The sequence below is a fragment of the Halichoerus grypus genome, chromosome 1 (assembly GCF_964656455.1).
Source record: "Halichoerus grypus chromosome 1, mHalGry1.hap1.1, whole genome shotgun sequence".
Taxonomy (NCBI): Eukaryota; Metazoa; Chordata; class Mammalia; order Carnivora; family Phocidae; genus Halichoerus; species Halichoerus grypus.
The window spans coordinates 45,775,588-45,793,362 of NC_135712.1; the positions used below are offsets into that span (position 1 = coordinate 45,775,588).

General features: G+C 41.6%; 1 protein-coding gene across 1 annotated transcript; it reads right to left on the reverse strand.

Annotated features, from left to right (window-relative positions):
- Positions 1-336: 336 nt before the first annotated feature.
- On the reverse strand, positions 337-14,838 carry CPOX (coproporphyrinogen oxidase). The gene is made up of 7 exons (XM_036070314.2): positions 14,310-14,838; positions 12,104-12,247; positions 11,737-11,847; positions 10,434-10,575; positions 8,249-8,467; positions 4,748-4,852; positions 337-2,373 (listed from the first exon to the last, which is right to left on the reverse strand). The coding sequence occupies exons 1-7, from the start codon at positions 14,836-14,838 to the stop codon at positions 2,286-2,288; spliced, it is 1,338 nt and encodes a 445-aa protein (XP_035926207.1). The 3' UTR covers positions 337-2,285.
- Positions 14,839-17,775: the final 2,937 nt, after the last annotated feature.

Sequence of the window (17,775 nt, forward strand, 5' to 3'; positions counted from 1 at the left end):
CATGCCGTCCCTCAAATTTCCAGCCCTTACGACCACTAATATGCATGTATAAGAGGCCAGCAGTTAGGTGTTCAGGCCATTTGGAGGTACACCCTGGGCCTCTAGCAGACTCAGAATAAACATCAATATGAATTTAAAAGAGAAGTTCATTTTGAGTAAGAGTAGAATGATCTATTTTCCAATAGTTACTCAATTCTTTTTCCCCCGTAGTTCTCATCTGTAAGAGGAATACACGGTTATTGAGAGTATGAAAAACTGATACTCTGAAATCTTGAAATTTCATCTTAGTCCAATGCCCAGACCTGACAGCCCTAAACACAAATAAACTAGCAGAACTATATGCCAAGAAATTTTTATTGTAAAAAGTAAACTGAGGTTTATTTGAACATTTGTTCCTATATGCTTGTATTTTTTCATTTAATCAGCTTTATTAAAGTATAAATCACATATACAATAAAATTCCATGATTTTAAGTGCCAAGGTCAATGAGTTTTGATACATGTAAAGAGTCTGGTAACCACTACCACAATCAATATAAAGAACATTTCCTCAAAATATTCTTTTGCTCCCTTCCCAATCAATTCCCTAGTCCTAGCCCTAGCAACCACGGACGCGCTTTCTCTTGTTTGAATTTTGGCTTTTCTAGGTTTTCACATAGCGTAGTCATACAGTGAGTTCTCTTTTGTGTCTGGTTTCTTTCACTTGGCGTAATGCCATTTTACTATTCGCCCAAGTAGTTGTTCCTTTTCACTAATGAGTAGTATTTTCACATCCTGATACATCATCTGTTTATCCAGTCATCTGTTAATGGGCATTTCTGTTGTTTCTAAGTTTTGTCTATTGTGAATAAAGCTGCTATGGAAATCTGAGTGCAAAACTTCTATTTTTCCTGGGTAAAATACCTAGGAATGAGGAACCATGGTTTTAGTACTAAAAAATATTTATATTCCTTATATCAATTATCCTTTAAAAATGAAAAATACAAATATTTCTTAGTCATATTTCATAACAAAATTTATCAGTGGATCTGTTGTAAGATAGCTGAAGAGTTCATATATTTTCCAGGCCTAAAGAGTCACACACAATCATATACATTTAACATATTCCAAGATAATGCTTAATAATATGTAGGAAGATACTATTCCTTACAAACTTCAATATATTATGTAAAATAAAATACACTCAAAAAAAATACATTCATACTATTATATGAACAAAGAAGCTACACTAAAAATTCTGTTGTGATTTTCTCTTAAGGGCAAAGAGCTGCAGAATCTCTAATTTAAAAAGAGGACAATTTTAATTAGTCCACCTTCCAAAGAAATATATTTATAAAATGCCTACATGCTTCTCACGCTAGTTATGTTGACTTTAATTAACAAAGAACAGTATCTCTCATTTGTCAAATGAGAAACATTTCCTAACTCGCAACATCCCCAGGATTGTTCTTAGTCTAAACTTCCATATAGAAAAATGTGGAATAGGAAATTTTAAATATCAGACTCCAAGGTTATAAGCTCTCACATTCAAAAGTGCAGAGAATCCAACATTAACAAATTATAGTTCTTCAAAAATCAGAACCACAGATGTCCCTTATTAAATAACAGTGATGTCACTTCAGAGTTAACAACCACAGAGAATCACTGAATTGTAACACATGGAGAGATTAAGAAAACTTCAAGTGTTCCTATATATCATTATAAAAATGAACATTTTACAATATTATGATCTCTAGAGAAAGACATATATAAAGATCACGATCAACGAAACTTCAGTCATGACAAAGTAAAAATTTTACCTTCCTTTCAAGCTGCTTTCTAAACATATTAAGTCTCAACCTCACTGAATTAATGAAAATAAAATTTATCCCACAACAGATTTTTGTGGCAGAAACTAAAACTTCAACAAATACATGAAACGAAAATAGCATGAGCAGTTTCCTGACACAAACTATATTTAGATTTCCTTAGCGCAACACTTGGAAACTCAATTTCATATTTTGTAAACTAGTCATATGAAATGATTCTAAAAGTATAAATGAGTTTTATATCAACCAATTGACGCTGACAAGCTGCCAGACCACCACCTGTCGCTGGCAGCTTCCAACGGAAACTTGCAGTACTTAAAACACACGTCAGCATCTGCCAAGGAAGCAGGCTGCAGAGTGAAGACTGGAGCTCGAAGACAGTGGTTATGAACTGCCACACAGTGGCAAGGCTGCCAGCCCGGGGAACGGGGCACACATTCCGTGTCCCCCAAGCCCCAGGAAGGCCGCTCTGTGTGCATCAGTGCACCCAGTCTCTCGGATGGCGCAGAACTTCCAGAATTTCCGCTTCTTTGGAGTTCTCCGGGGGTGAATGCATGTACTCCCACCTATAAAGGTCCAAAACAAAAGCAAAACATGTACTAATAAGAAAAATTATAATGAACAGTACACACACCTCTTTACTTAAAATCGATGAAAAATAAAATTCTAAGAGTAAAAAATGTCTTACACCTCCTTGTCTCCAATGTACCTAATATGCCTTTTACCCACTAGCCTTTTTTAAAATAGTTGCTGCTAAGGAAATATTTTGTTTTATTTTATTTTATTTATTTATTTATTTTTTTAAAGATTTTATTTATTTATTTATTTGACAGAGAGAGACACAGCGAGAGAGGGAACACAAGCAGGGGGAGTGAGAGAGGGAGAAGCAGGCTTCCCGCGGAGCAGGGAGCCCGATGTGGGGCTGGATCCCAGGACCCTGGGATCATGACCTGAGCCGAAGGCAGACGCTTAACGACTGAGCCACCCAGGCGCCCCGGAAATAAAGTATTTTAATAATTCCTGAGCAGGGGCGCCTGGGTGGCTCAGTCGTTAGGCATCTGCCTTCGGCTCAGGTCATGATCCCAGGGTCCTGGGATCGAGCCCCGCGTAGGGCTCCCTGCTCAGTGGGGAGCCTGCTTCTCCCTCTCCCACTCCCCCTGCTTGTGTTCCCTCTCTCGCTGTGTCTCTCTCTGTCAAGTAAATAAATTAAAAATAAAATAAAATAATTCCTGAGCATTCTTTGCCTAATATTAATATCCCAGAGTCAAAATACACTTTTAGTATAAACCAGGGTTTCATAAATTGTAGACCCTCCCATGATCCATGGGCAAACTTTGTTTTTTAGCTTAATACTTATACATTTATTTTAATGTGTTACTTTCTATTTATGGCAATAATATCAGTTTGCATTTTTAAATAAATTCTCTCTCAGAAAAAATAAGAGTAGAAAATTTAAGTAAATAATACCTCAGATAATATACAAATATAGTCAAGATGGTTAAGCTCTAGTATGAAGTCTGGCAGATACTGGCTTAGACCAGGGGGTAGCAAACTTTTCCTGTAAAGTGTCACATAATAGGTAACTTTAATTTAGGCTTTGTGGGGCCACATACAGTCTTTTGCATATTCTTTTTTGTTTGTTTTTAATAATCCTTTAAAAATGTAAAATTCATTCTTAGCTCAAGGACTGCACAAAAACACATCACAAGTAGACCTGAACTCAGCTTATAGCCTGAAGTTTGCACACCCTTGGCATAGACTGTAAGAAGCCAAAAGTGACCTGTCCCGGTAACTATTCAAATGAACAAGGGATTGATGTATAATCCACCCAGATCTGCAGCTTAGAATGTACCTTATAATTAGGGGCCAGTAGTAATCAAGAAGACTACTGGAGGCCTTAAAAACCTATCTCTAGTTTTTGTTCACATCTCGTCTCTGGGGTGGCAGGAACACCTAGCAGTGATGTGCATGAGCTTTCAGCTAAGGACAAAAGACCTCATGAGCAGCAATCATACAAGGACAGAGCCAATGCCATTCGGAAGGCAGGCACAACCATGCAGGGTACTAATCTCACCAGGCTAGGTCTGGACAGCAGAGCGAGGCAGGGCATTCCTCCAGTGCTATACAGCAGTCCACTCTTAGTTGGGCATTTACACTCATAGAGAAAAGAAGATTCTAGCTCTTATACAACAAGCAATGTAATTTTTCTTTTTTCCTGATCTTTTCTATTTCAATCTGGACACACATCATTCTGACTTTCATATAGCCAAAAAGTCAAGCTAATTGCACCAACATAAATATATCTGTTTTTAAAATTCCTCCCATACGAGTGCCTGGGTAGCTCAGTCAGTAAGCATCTGATTCTTGATCTCAGCTCAGGTCTTGATCTCAGGGTTGTGAGTTCAAGTCCTGTGTCAGGCTCCACACTGAGCATGGAGCCTACTAAAAAAATAACCTTTATGGAGGCTCACCACAGCAACATATAAAGCAAAAAGAGAATGCCAAGCACTGGCAACAATCCCTTGTACTTTCAAACAAGCTTGATACTTCATATTGGAGAGTAAGACTTCTCCTTACAAATAAATACAACAATTTCTAACAAAATTAAGCTGAAAAACCTGACATGCTCAAATAAATTTGCTTTGCCCATAACTCTTCCTAGAAAATTACCAAATAGGCAAGGACACCACCATCCACCCTATCTTCTCACTCCCTCTGTCCTTTCCCAGCTGTCACCCACAAAGCCTTGTCATTCATCATGCCGTTCATTCTTTAAAAGAAAAAATTATTTTCCTTATTAGTTGACTGTGATTTTATTATTAAAATCAGGAAAGTCAAAACCAACGAAGTCCTTAGGTTAGACATTTGCAGTGTTAACGTTCATGTTTTGTAGGGGTTAGTGGACTGAGTGGAGGAATAATTATGATGAGTAATTCTTACCGAGCAGTTAAAGGTAAAGACATCAAGATGCTTTCAATCCTGGATCCTGGAGTGAAGAGGCCAAACTTTGTACCCCGATCATACAACAGGTTAAATTCTACATACCTGACATAAAGACAACAAATAACATTAAAGGCCAGTTGAATAAAATCTTTCTTAAGACTAGCCCATAACGAATACTCCAAAGGGGGTAGGAGGTTTCTTCCTGCCCATCACCCCTTCCCCTCTCAGTCAGCTGGAACGGGCACAGGGAATGCCAGTCTACAGCCAGCCAGCTGAGTCTTCTCCATCTGGACAGGCATAAATAAAAGGGTATTCTACCCAACAAACAATAGCATATAGATTCGGCCCCAACAGAGAGCAGCTATCAAACAAGAAGGTTATGTTTTCCAATAAACAGAATGGACACAAAGCTGAGAACTTTAAGGCTCAAAAACAAGAGAAAGAAATGAAAGAAATGGCACCCTTTATCAGGATAGAACAGTTCGTTCTGGCCTTCCCCCGTGGTCTGAGAGGTTTCAGAAGACTTCATTTTACCACCTATAATTTCCACATACTAAGATCTAAAACTTTCATAACTGAAAGGCCAAGTACAGCTAACGGCAATCTATTAATAATTACTAATATATTCTAGAGATTTCCTTTTCTCAAAGTAGTTAATAGCATTGATAAGCAGTCATATAATTCAGTCTCCCTGCAGATTAGTGGCAATCAATAAGCAGTGGTTGAGTTGCAGTGCTCAATTTTATTTTGTTAAGAAAAACATCCTTAGCATCAACTAAAACTTGGTTCAATAAATTTATTTTCCATTAACTGCCACGGGGTCAGATCTAAACTCTGTGTAGCTTAAACATCTCTGATTGCCTTTAACATCATGGGATCTTTTATAGAAGGTCATTTAAACTTCAAAGATAATTTTCACTACTGATACGGATTTAGAATGACCCATAAAGCTGAAAATTCAATGAATAGTCCCCCTTTCAGATCATTTATCAACTCATGCAGAAACTATTCTCTTGGTCTAAACTTTCCTCAGATAGTCTTGTTTACCCACTAATTCATCTTTAATCACATCTGGAGAAAGATAACCTCTAGAATCCCACAGTACTTGAATTTTTAGAAAACACACTTCTCTGTGCAAACTTGCCAAAAGCCCTGAGAAAATTTAAATAAATTATATCCATGGATCCCTTTCTAGTCCTCAGTATTGATTCATCACGATTGAATTTTGCACATTAATAACTAATACCTTCTTATACCTGTTTCAAAAGATAATATAAAGCAAAACTTCTTACTTCCTTCCTAAGACCATGGAAAAGAATTTCAGCCTTCAGTCACCTTTTTCACCCCCGATGCTGCCTTTCTGAAACATTTTTTTTTTTTTTTTAAAGATTTTATTTATTTATTTGACAGAGAGAGAGATAGCGAGAGCAGGAACGCAAGCAGGGGGAGTGGGAGAGGGAGAAGCAGGCTTCCCGCCGAGCAGGGAGCCCGATGTGGGACTCGATCCCAGGACCCTGGGATCATGACCTGAGCCGAAGGCAGACGCTTAACGACTGAGCCACCCAGGCGCCCTTTCTGAAACATATTTAAGGGATGGCTGTGATTCTCTAATTTGTATGGATGTCTCTTTCAAAGGCCCTTGTATGGAACTCCCTAAATGAATTTTCTGTAAGGATCCCTGTACTGCTTTCCTTTTTTGAGTGAAGAATGCCTCTCTGACTCCTACCGGGTTTCACTTAGATCTGATCTTTCTGTTCCTTCTCATACATTTATCCTCTCTGAGGTGCCTGCAAACCATGAACCTTAGCCATTCCCTTCAATTTAACAGATGCCTAAATTTGATCCTGTTTCCCTTTCCTAAAATACAGCAAAGAGACAGTAAGGTAAAAATCTTTAGTTTCTGGAGTGCCTGACTGGCTTAGTCGGTAGAGCATGCGACTCTCGATCTGGTGGTTGTGAGTTTGAGCCCAATGCTGGGTGTAGAGAGTACTAACATACATACATACAGCACACATACAATACATAAATACATACAATCAGTCAATGAGGGAAGCTCCTATCTGGGGCGGAAGGAAGTGGAGTAACTGTAACCTGTGAAGGATACAGAGAGGGTGATGAGCGCCGTGTGTAACAAGGTGAAGATAATGCTGACAACCGTAGGGAAGAGCTGCGGTTTATCTCAAGTCCCAGAGTTCACTGCCATCTTAAGGCCCAGAAATAAGGGTGGTAGAAGGAGGTTCTCTGTGAGAAAGTCACAAAAACCAAAACCAACACAAGAAAACACCAAAAAGAATACAAAACATGGTTCCTGTGTCTCAGAAGTTTTAAGGTTTCACCTAATTCATATTCACAAAACCTGTCAGCTTTGCATATAAAATCCTATGCAAAACTAGAACATTGCCCTTTCCAAAGGTTGGGTTTTTTTTAATAAATTTTCATTGGCTATTTTATTGACATAATTGTTATATTAGTTTCAGGTGTACAATATAATGATTCAACAATTCTGTACATTACTCCTTGCTCATCACCAAAAGTGGACTCTTAATCCCCTTCACCCTATTTCACCGATCCCCCACACCTCTCTGCTGGTAACCACTAGTTTGGTTTCTGTATTTGAGTCTCGTTTTGTTTGTTTGTTTTTTCTGGCTTAGTCGGTAGAGCACAAGACTCTTGATCTAGGGGTTGTGAATTTGAGCCCCATGTTGGGTGTAGAGAGTATGAACATACATACATATATACATTCGTACATACATACATACACACAATAAGGGAAGCTCCTATTTGGAGCAGAAGGAAGTGTCTAACATATTGGGCAGCACATAGTAAGGACTCCATAATTAGTTAATATTGTCATTAACTATAAATAATTTCTGAAATGATTATGTCCATCATAACGACCTCCATGAAATCTTAAAGATGAATGGAAAAGTGTGGGATTCCAAATTTATAAAGCAGCAAAAACATTAAATGATGCCCATATCTTGGCCTAAGGCTGGAAGGTATTGCTAGAAGACTAAAAGAAATCAGCCGAATTAAATTCAGCAAGTACCACTACATGGCTGCTATGAGTCGCTAATGTACAGACAAATGAAATAAATTTTGCTTTTTTTTTTTTAAAGTTTTTATCTATTTGAGAGGCAGAGAGAGAGAGAGCATGGCGGGGGGGCGGAGAGCAGGTAAGGAGCAGAGGGAGCAGGAGAAGCAGACTCCCCACTGAGGAAGGGAGCCCGATGCAGGGCTCGATCCCAGCACCCCGAGATCACGACCAGAGTCGAAGGCAGATGCTTACCCACCCAGGAGCCCCAACTTTGTTCTTTTTACAGTACTATTGCACACAATTTTTAATATTCATTTAATATTCATCTAGTTTTAAAAAGCAGCTCTGGAGAGTCTTAACACAACCCTAACAAGACAACAAGCACCCACGATGACTCCAAATGCCCCACCTCGCCGCGCCAGTTACACAACAGGGCGACCCATTCTCCTGTTGCCACTCACCGCCCTCTCCGGAGCTGCTGCCACAGCTTCTCCTGGGGCGTGAATGAGTCATCACGGTGCTTTTTCACAAGAGGAATGTAAGAAGGAACGACAGCCTGGGCGCAGCTCTGCACAAAGCGAAACACTTCCTCCTTGGATGGGGAGTCAAGGTCATCAAAAAAGATGCCCCCGATGCCCCTCCTCTCCCCACGATGGACGATAAAGAAGTAATCATCACACCTGGGAAACACAGCAGGGCCATGGCAAGGATCAAAGGGGGGAAAAAAAAGACATGAAAATCAGTGTGAGCATTTCAGCGTGGAGCTCTCTCCTTGACTCACGCCAACACGGTGTCCTTACTTTCTGTCCGGCTATGAAAACGAAACTAGGGCTTTCGACAGACTTCCCGCAGTCAGCACCCATGCAGAAAATGCTTATGCTTTCATATGCGAAGCAAGGAAGGAATTTAACACATGTCTATCGAAAGTATATGGAACTCTAAAAACTTTAGTGAAGAAGAAACAAAGAGCCCAGTATTACTAGGGTATTTCCTAAAACAAGTGATGCGGCTGCCCTCGGCAGCACTGTGGCTTTGCAAGAGGCAAGACAAGAATCCTCTACCAGCAGCAACACTAACAAGGCCTGTGTCTGGGCGCCAACCCTTCAGCTCTTGAGTCAGTTTTTTCTTCACCGAGGGAAGGTACAGTAAATAATCTCTAAGGTCTCTTTCAGCCAGAGCATGCAGGGCTGAGGGAGGGGCTGGTGGAAGGAGACGCTCAGAGAACACCTACAGACGTACGAGCCACCTGGTCTTGAGTCTTCCCCCTCTCTCTGCCTACTAGAGCAAGTTTCTTAAATGCTAAATTTGCAGAATACTTTACATGGTTGAAATAGCTTGTTAGATGATCTCTAGAAGAATAAGGGTCTGTAAATAGAAAAACCTGAACAAACAAAAACTAAAAGCTGTTTGAAAGGTTCTATTAAAAATAGCCTTAATAAAAAAAAAACCTTAATAGCTTAAAAAAAAAGGGTAGCAGCTGCAAATCCCTAGAGCTGATGCATTGGTCTAATTCACCTTGACTGTGACTTGTTGGCTTTCCTTTACATGTATGTAACATGTTACGTGTTCCTGCATGTAACATAGTTGAAGTACATCCTGAGCAACGTTGTGAAGTCAGCTTTAACCAAATCACACTATTTCAAAAGCTCCATGAAGTTATGAAATTAAGAAATGTACTAAATACTTATACTAAAAACTTCTTTTTAACTAGCCTGCATCCTACATATCTTAGTAACTAATGTCACTCAGATGGAGTCATCTCAATAACAGCAGTAAAAGGAAACCAAAAAATGATGTCACCCATACCCTTCCTCTTCCTGGAAGGATGCTGATTTGTGAGAGAAAAAAAAAAACCCTCCCTCACACATCCAAGCTTCCACAGCTGTGCAGTTTTCGGGGGTAATATCAATCAAAAGGAGAATATGTCTTTTCTGAGGATTTTAAAACTGAACTCCAAATCTTACATAAATAATATCAAGATTCCACAGCTAGCTCTAAAAGCAAAGCAAAATCACCCTCCCCCCCCCCAAAAAAAACACCAAAACCTCTTCTGTTCTTCCTTTTTCAAGAATGCCAATTAGCTCTAAGTAGAATTGGGTGCTTTACTCTTATTCCAAACAATTTATGCCTAGACTCCATTTCACATTTACCAAATATCCTGGATCTCCTCACAACTCATTTCCCTTTCCTTTATCATTAGAGTTTCTTTAACAGAGTTTCCAATCCCACTCTTCTCCTTGTCCAAAGCATCTGGTACATTTGCATCTTTCCCTAATAGTTCTCCAACCCTTCCCATGTCCTAATATTCCTGTGGCACCAACAGTTCTCATCTAGGATGAGAAGTTAATATCCCACACGAGGATTAAAAAGCTTCTAATTCTGAGGTATAGATCATGTTAAAATTTATATCCTAAATCATTTGGGATCAAAAAAGATGCTGCTACCCAATTTTTATTACAGATATTCAAATATTTCTAAGTAAATAATAAAACCACTTCAAACTGGTATCCCACTTCCAGTGGGCAAAGAAAACAGAGGAATCTTCATAAGATGAAAAAGGTCTTAATGACATAGTAGTTGCCTTCAGGATCTACAGAAGGAACGAATGAAATGTATTTTAGGTGTGATGACAATACCTTTACTTACCATTTTTTAAATTTAGGGTAGAGATCAGGACCATGCTGGTCACAAGCCTCCTTTAGAGTTCTGTGAAAATGGACAGCATCGTCTTGGTTCAAGTATGTTGGAGTAAGGTCACATCCACCACCAAACCACCACTGCTTGTTACCTACAAAATCAAGACATGCGATTCTCATGCAGGCTTTGGACTCTGAGATGTAGCACACTACTCACCGTACTTGCAAACCGAATTTATCAGCTTAGTTTTTTAATCATGAAATGTGTGACAATCAAAAAATATTTAACTAAATTTAGTTCTGAATGGCCAGTAAAGCCTAGGCATGAAAGAAAAGGTATAAGCAGAAAGAAAAAGAAGTAGGAAATTAAAAAGTGAGAGAGTAGAACCAGGAGGAAAAGGACATGCATGGCAGTGAACGACAGAACATCACGTGAGTGGACTCCGGCTGCATATCAAATCACGTGAGGAGCGTAAAATGCCTCTGCTAGGTCACAGTTTAAAAAACAAACAGAAGACAAGCAAATCTCTGGTCCAAACATCCACAGTTTATAAAAACTCCTCAGGAGATTTTGATGTTCCCTGTATTAAAAACCACTGCCCCGCTCCCCTTACCCCAGAAGGGGTTAAAACGTTTGCAGAGCGACACAACTTACCATTTGAGACTATTTCATGTGCTTAGTTGGGTCTATAAGTTGTTAGTACCAGTTACCAACTTCTAACATTAAAAGGCTGGACCAAACTAAATGTCTTCAAAATGCAAGTTAAATACATGGACTTTAAATACCATCGCCCGCAGAGACACCCACAGCCCCAGAGAGGCACTGCACAGATGCTCCGCGCGATGCGAACACTTGGCCCAGCTGACTGCAGACAGGGGCTGGAACCACCTGCCCACACGAGGCACCAGCAACCCCATCTTAAACCCCCTGACAATGTGCTGGTGACTAGTGAAGCAACGCATGTGGAAGAGATTTTCCATAAGCAAATTCTCCATTTCAATGTAATCTTGTTTTCCTTTGGATTTCCTTTCCTGTGCAAAGAACCCTGCGTGCACTTTGAGTTTGAGATTCATTAAATCATTCCTGTGTTGGAGGAAATATGGGGAAGTCAGAGTCCAGCCAATACTATTTTCTTCTTTTCACCTCTAGCGCATAATCCATTGCACCTGCCAAGGGATCGGGCTTCATCTGCCTCCTGAAAAACCTAGTTAAGATTTATATATTCTTTCTCACGTTTAGATTATACCCTCTAGCTTGTTTTAAGATACACATTTTGCACAATAATATTTTGCACAGTTCCAGGGATGCTTACCATCGGCCTCTTCTACTTCAAAGTATCTATAGTTGAAATGGATAGTAGGAGCATGAGGATTCTTGGGGTGGATAACAGAGCTCACACCCATAGCAGAAAATGGCAATTTACCTGGAAAGTAAAACATATAGTGAGCGGCACTCAATCAGCCAGCTTGATTAACTCCAACATAGTTTCAGGATCAATTGTCAAAAGCTGCTTTTTGTCTCTTAAAAAACAATTTTTAAAAAGGAAATGTGAACATGCTTCCCTGGCATACGCAACCAAATGGATTTTTACAGAAGCACTATTTATTTTACACATAAAACTTGTGGGGGAAGAAAGGTTTGCGGGGACTATTACAGGCTGTGGATACTGTCTGATTTACCATCTTTAGTCTTCAGAATTTTTCCTCGGCTTCTCATTTGTTTGGCTGCTTCCTCAGAAAGATTCCCATGAACAACAGAAATGCTCACCCCAGCCTTTTCAAAAACATGCCCATCTTGAAGTACGCAGCTGATGCCTCCACCTCCTGTTTATAGAAACAGAAAATGAGGAGAGAGTATAAGGGCAGATGCAAAATCCAAAACAGCCCTTGCATGAAGGTGGTGGGATTAGGAGTTATTTTCCTCCTTTATTTTCCAAATCTTCTATAATATCAGTATATTTGAAATTTTTAAGTACAATAAAATTAGATAATCAGCTTAGCTGGACGACATTGCTACTGATAGTGGGCAAATACTCTATCTCCCCCACATCACTAAACTGAGGATTTCTTCCACATCTGAAATAAATCACAGGAATATTTTCTCTTCAACTACTGTTCAGAATGACATCCACTGGTTATGATATGTGAGAGAAGGCTGAGGTTAAAAACAGGTATGGGTATATTTGTGGAATGTTCTATTATTACCGAGTTTAAGAGCTCCATATTATTTCAATTGCTTTTTCTCAGTGTGTTGTTTACCATTTAATTTTGTTTACAGGCAATTAAAAAAACAGTAGACAGTCGAACTCTTCAGGGATTTGGAGGCTTAAACTGACTAAGACACACATTAACATTTAGGTATCTGAGCTTTATTATTAATAGTTTGTTTTTAAGACACTAGAGTTACCACCAAGGCAACTGTTTCACCGAAGTACCTATTTGTCTTGTTTTATTTCTAAGAATTTTTAGAGCTGGTTGGGACGTAAGATGATCCAGTGCAACCCCCCCCCCAACCCCCCGCACATTTCTAATGAGAAAATGAGGCCCAGAAAGACAAAACACCTTATCCATGATCACATGGCTGGCAAGTGGCCCAAACAATCTGTCTTTCTATGCATCAGACAATATTTTAAGCACTTCATTCTTCACCCTCATATATTATTTCTAATCTCATTTCATAGATGAGGAAACAGAGGCACACAAAAAATTAAGTAAGTTCTGAAGGCCACACTAGCTATTCTAGTACTTGAGGTTGTGGTTTGGTTCAATGGTCTTCACTTGAAAACATGACAAGATGGAAAACACTCTGAAGACCAGATTTAACTTCATTTAATATAGATGTGGCAGTATCACAGCTCAAAATCTGCTGATGAGAGGCTGCTGTAGTATTCCTAGCTAAAAGTCAGGAATTCTTCAAGTTTATGACCAAGATGGGGAGTTTCACTCCATAGGCAATAACATGGTCAGGAATACATGATTCTATAAAAACTGGGTTTTTCATTGTTGAAGTATTATTGACATATAACATTATATTAGTTTCAGGTGTACAATGCAATGATTCAATATTTGTATACATTGCAAAATAAGTCTAGTTACCATCATCACAGTTACAAAATTTTTCTTACAATGAGAATTTCCAAGATCTATTCTCTTAGCAACCTTAAAACATGCAATACAATATTTTTGACTATAGTTACCATGCTGTACATGACATCCTATGACATATTTATTTTATAACTGGGAGTTTGTACCTCTTGATCCCCTTCACTCATTTTGCCCACTCCCCTCACCCCCTCCTTCTGACAACCACCAATCTGAAGAACTGGGTTTTAATACTAAAGTCTTTTTGCCATTGGAAAGAAAGATTTTCCTAGCAGGAATTCTGATGCGTGCATTTGGAAGAATTACTGACAAGCCAAATATTTCTTGTGCAACTTAGGAAAAGACATACTGACACAATTACACCCTCGGCTGGGGGAGTCTGGCCAGATACTTAGCAAAGAGGAGGCAAGTTCATCTTTCCATCTCTAAAGGAGGAGAAAGGGTAAATGCACCCAGAGAAACAGATGAAATGTGGGTAAGATCGATGCTCAGTTACAACTTTAGATATCCAAGCTTGTTGGCTAAAAATAACCGCAGGGCTTCTAGAAAAGGCCACCATAAAATGGCATACAATTTGGAATGTACACTGTTAGAGTGACCAAAGATGCATCCATACGTCTGATGACCCTTTTAGTATCCATCTTTCTAAAGGTGTCCCTTCTAACCTAGCAGCCGCTCTTTTAGGTACCTCTTTCCTACTCTCATCCACTATTCTCATTTTCTGCCAGCAACCTAAGTCCGACTTCTAATTGCCATCTCCACCTCCCGCTAGGGGCCCCCTCACCTTCCTTCCTCTCCCACCGGTCCACGCAGAAGCGGGCGCCCCCGTCTACCTGTGCCAACGCCTGGCACACCTGGGCCTGGGTCTCCAGGATCAGCAGCTCCATCTTGGTCTTCATGTCGCTCGGCCTCCGCCGCAGCTCGCGCAGGTCGGTCACAGGAGGGGCCATGAAGCAGCTGCAGCGGCGGGTCAGCTCATCGTCCTCCTCCGGCCTCCCGGACGAAGGGCTCCGTGCCCCCGAGCTCCTGGGCACCATCTCCGCCCGCTCTACGTGCCCGAAGGCGGCGGCGGCCAGCCCCGCCAGCCCGGCCAGCCCGGCCAGCGCCGCGGTCAGCCCGGTCCCCAGCCGGGGGCCTCCTCCCGCCGTAGGGATGTGCCCCAGCCCCCGGCACTGCTCGGTGCCAGCCGCGCCCGGGGGCCGGCAGATGCGTGCGGCCGTGCAGCGCCCGGGCCAAGCGCACAGCCCTCCGCGGCCGCCCCGCGCCGCTCGCCGGCAGGAGCCCGCGCTCAGCCTGCCCAGGTGCAAGGCCATGCTCCCGCGCTGTCACCCCTGGCAATGCCCACGTCCCGGAGACCTGCCCCTGAGTTCCTTGGGAGTCCCAAGCTGGCGAGCCGCTCTGGGAGAGGGAACCTTTGGCGGAGAAGAGCTACTACCGGGTCAGTTCCCGGGCTGCCGGCGGGAGGCGGGGGATGCTGGGAGCTGTAGTCCGGCTCCTATCGCCGCCTGCAGGGGCGCGCCGGGGAGATAAAGACTCCGCAGTCCCCAGAAGGGCGGGTCCCAAAACAAGGGAACTGGGTGCAGAGGAGGCGAGGGGCGGCTGAAGCGAAGGCAGAGATAAGAGGCTTTCTGGTCACGTACAACTTCTGGTCTGCTGTCCAATCAACCACAGGGAGAAGGCAAAGTGGGGCTGAACGCTGAGGACTAACAGGGCAGAAATATGGCCCGAGACCCCTGCCCCAATTTACATTTTCAAACAGGGTTGCAAATCCTGGTTCTGAATCTATAGACAGACCCTTTGAGCCAGGTTCCAGTTCATGAGACCTTCTAGAGCTTGCGGGATTGGCTGGGGGCGGAGCCTGGTAGACTCCTTACTTACCAGCCCTTTCTAAGGGGAATCCGCAAGGGCAAGCTAGTAAAGGGCGCGTAAGAAAATCCTAGTAAAAGACTTTCTGGGATCAATTCATATCACAGTTCATCATTAAAATCTTCCCAGGTCTTGCTCCTGCACTGCCCACTTGATTATTTTAGAAATAGGAAAAGCAATGTGATTGTTTTACTAAACCAGCATAAAACTAATGACCTGGTGTGTTTGGGTGACCAAGGAATAAGAGATTTAAAAATAGTTAAAATCTGGGACACCTGGGTGGCTCAGTCAGTTAAGCCTCTGCCTCTGGCTCAGGTCATGACAGGGTCCTGGGATCCAGTCCCGTCGGCTCCTTGCTCAGCAGGGAGCCTGCTTTTCCCTCTGCCTGCCGCTCCCCCTGCTTGTGCTTGGTCTCTGACAAATAAATAAATAAAATCTTTTAAAAACATAAAATAAAAAATACTTAAAATCCTACAGTTGTGGGGTGCTGCCAAGTATTTCTCACCTGTAGTACTTTCAACAACTCCTGTAAACTAGGTCCAGCAAACATTCACACTGCTTCCTCCCTGTTACCCCCAAAACACACAGGTGCACGCGCGCGCGCACGCACGCACACACACACACAAACACACACTCTTTTAAAAAAAGAGGAAAGAAGCTAACATAGATTTGACAGATTTTTGTTGTTTTTGTTCCTGTAAGCATACCACAGTTCTATGTTGTCTAGACATAAAAGTGTTAGAATGACTGTCATGGAATGACTTTAATTTCTAATGGTAGATAATAATTTAAGCCACTGGTGGTGGTCTCTACAAGTTTTTTCTTGGTGGCTAGATGCAGTGATGGAACTTCCACGGCTGTGGGTCAGACCAGCTGTTCAAGCCAGAGTATCTTATCCATTCGCAACTGTATCTGGCAACTCTCATACTGGGACTCAAGGTTAGCTGGGTAGCACGCTTGACTCGCTAGCAGATTCAATGAAAGGTAAAGGCTTGGATTGAGAAGTGAATAAACTACCTGGGGCGGGGGGTGGGGGGGGGTGGGGGGAGAAAGCCAGTGGCTTTTGGCCATAGTGTAACATGCTGCCAGGCTGAGTTGCAGGAGAAAAGGAAAGATAAGAACCATTACTTCAGGAAGGGCTGTTTGCTTCTCCTAGATGCCTGTGATAGGGTTTGGCTGGACCTGTGTAATTGAACCTTATTGATGGAAAAAAACCTCTCTAGCCCATCTTTCTATAAGAACCCCCTTTCATTATTGCTCTGATTCTGAGAATCATAAAGCTAGGACAAGATAAGCAGGCACAGGCCATTTTGAACATATGCCCAGTCAGATAGGCTGGTCTTGAGCCAATTGTGTACTAGTTTGCATGTTTCCATCCCTCCCTGTCCTTGGCCTCTCTGTGCAAAGGGCTGCTCTCCTTTCTGCTGATACCCAGAGCCCTCCCTACCCTACCTAATTATACTATGCTTAAGAAAGACCTTTACGGCTATCAACCTTAAAAATAAAATAACCAGTTATTTAATCAACAAAGATGAGTTTATCTGGGAATAGCAGAGGAATTGCAACTCAGGACATGCAGACTACAGCACAAAGAGGCAAGAACAATAGAGAGGAACAAAGAACAGAGGAGAGGGACTTGCTTTTATAGAGGAAAGGAGGGAGCTGGAAGAGGTTGTTTTGGAGGAAAGTTCATAGGAGGAGAAGGAGAGTTCCACATTGTGGTGGCTTCTAATTGGCTGGGTTGTTGCTGGGTGAGGAGAAAACCTTCCTTCCTCCCACAGGGTTATGTAAAGTCAGCTGTGACCAATACTGAGTGAGCACCATCCTTTCATTGCTCCCAACCCTGTTTTGAATTGGGTTTCCTTTAATCATTTTCACACAGCCTGGTTAGTATGAGTTTAAATCATCTTCCTGGGATACAAATTGTCTCCAAGGGATATTTAAGCCGTATTTTTCAGGGTGGAATTAAAAAAAAAATCCCCTATTCAAACAATTTCAAGCATCAGAAAACTAGTGGGAACAAATAATAAGTTTACAATAACTTACAAAACATAAGGGGTAAGGTAAGTGTTCTCATCCTTTTTTGAGCCCAGTTGCCTGTACCGCTTTATGCTCTCTGTGACGCTACCAAGCAAAAAGATTCTGAATAGCTTTACACAAACTCATGAATTTTTGAAACTCCACACGCTTCTCAGAATCCTTATGAATTTTTCCTCTCCTCTATTCCCTAAAGCCTTGAACGTAACTGACTTTAGGCCTGCCCTTTTCTAGAGAGAGTCAGAAGGGACTCTGACTTCACCCCCTTGACAGCCTTATACCCTTTTAACAACACACACACACACACACAGACTCATGAGTCCCACTAGCTTTACTAAATTGTACTA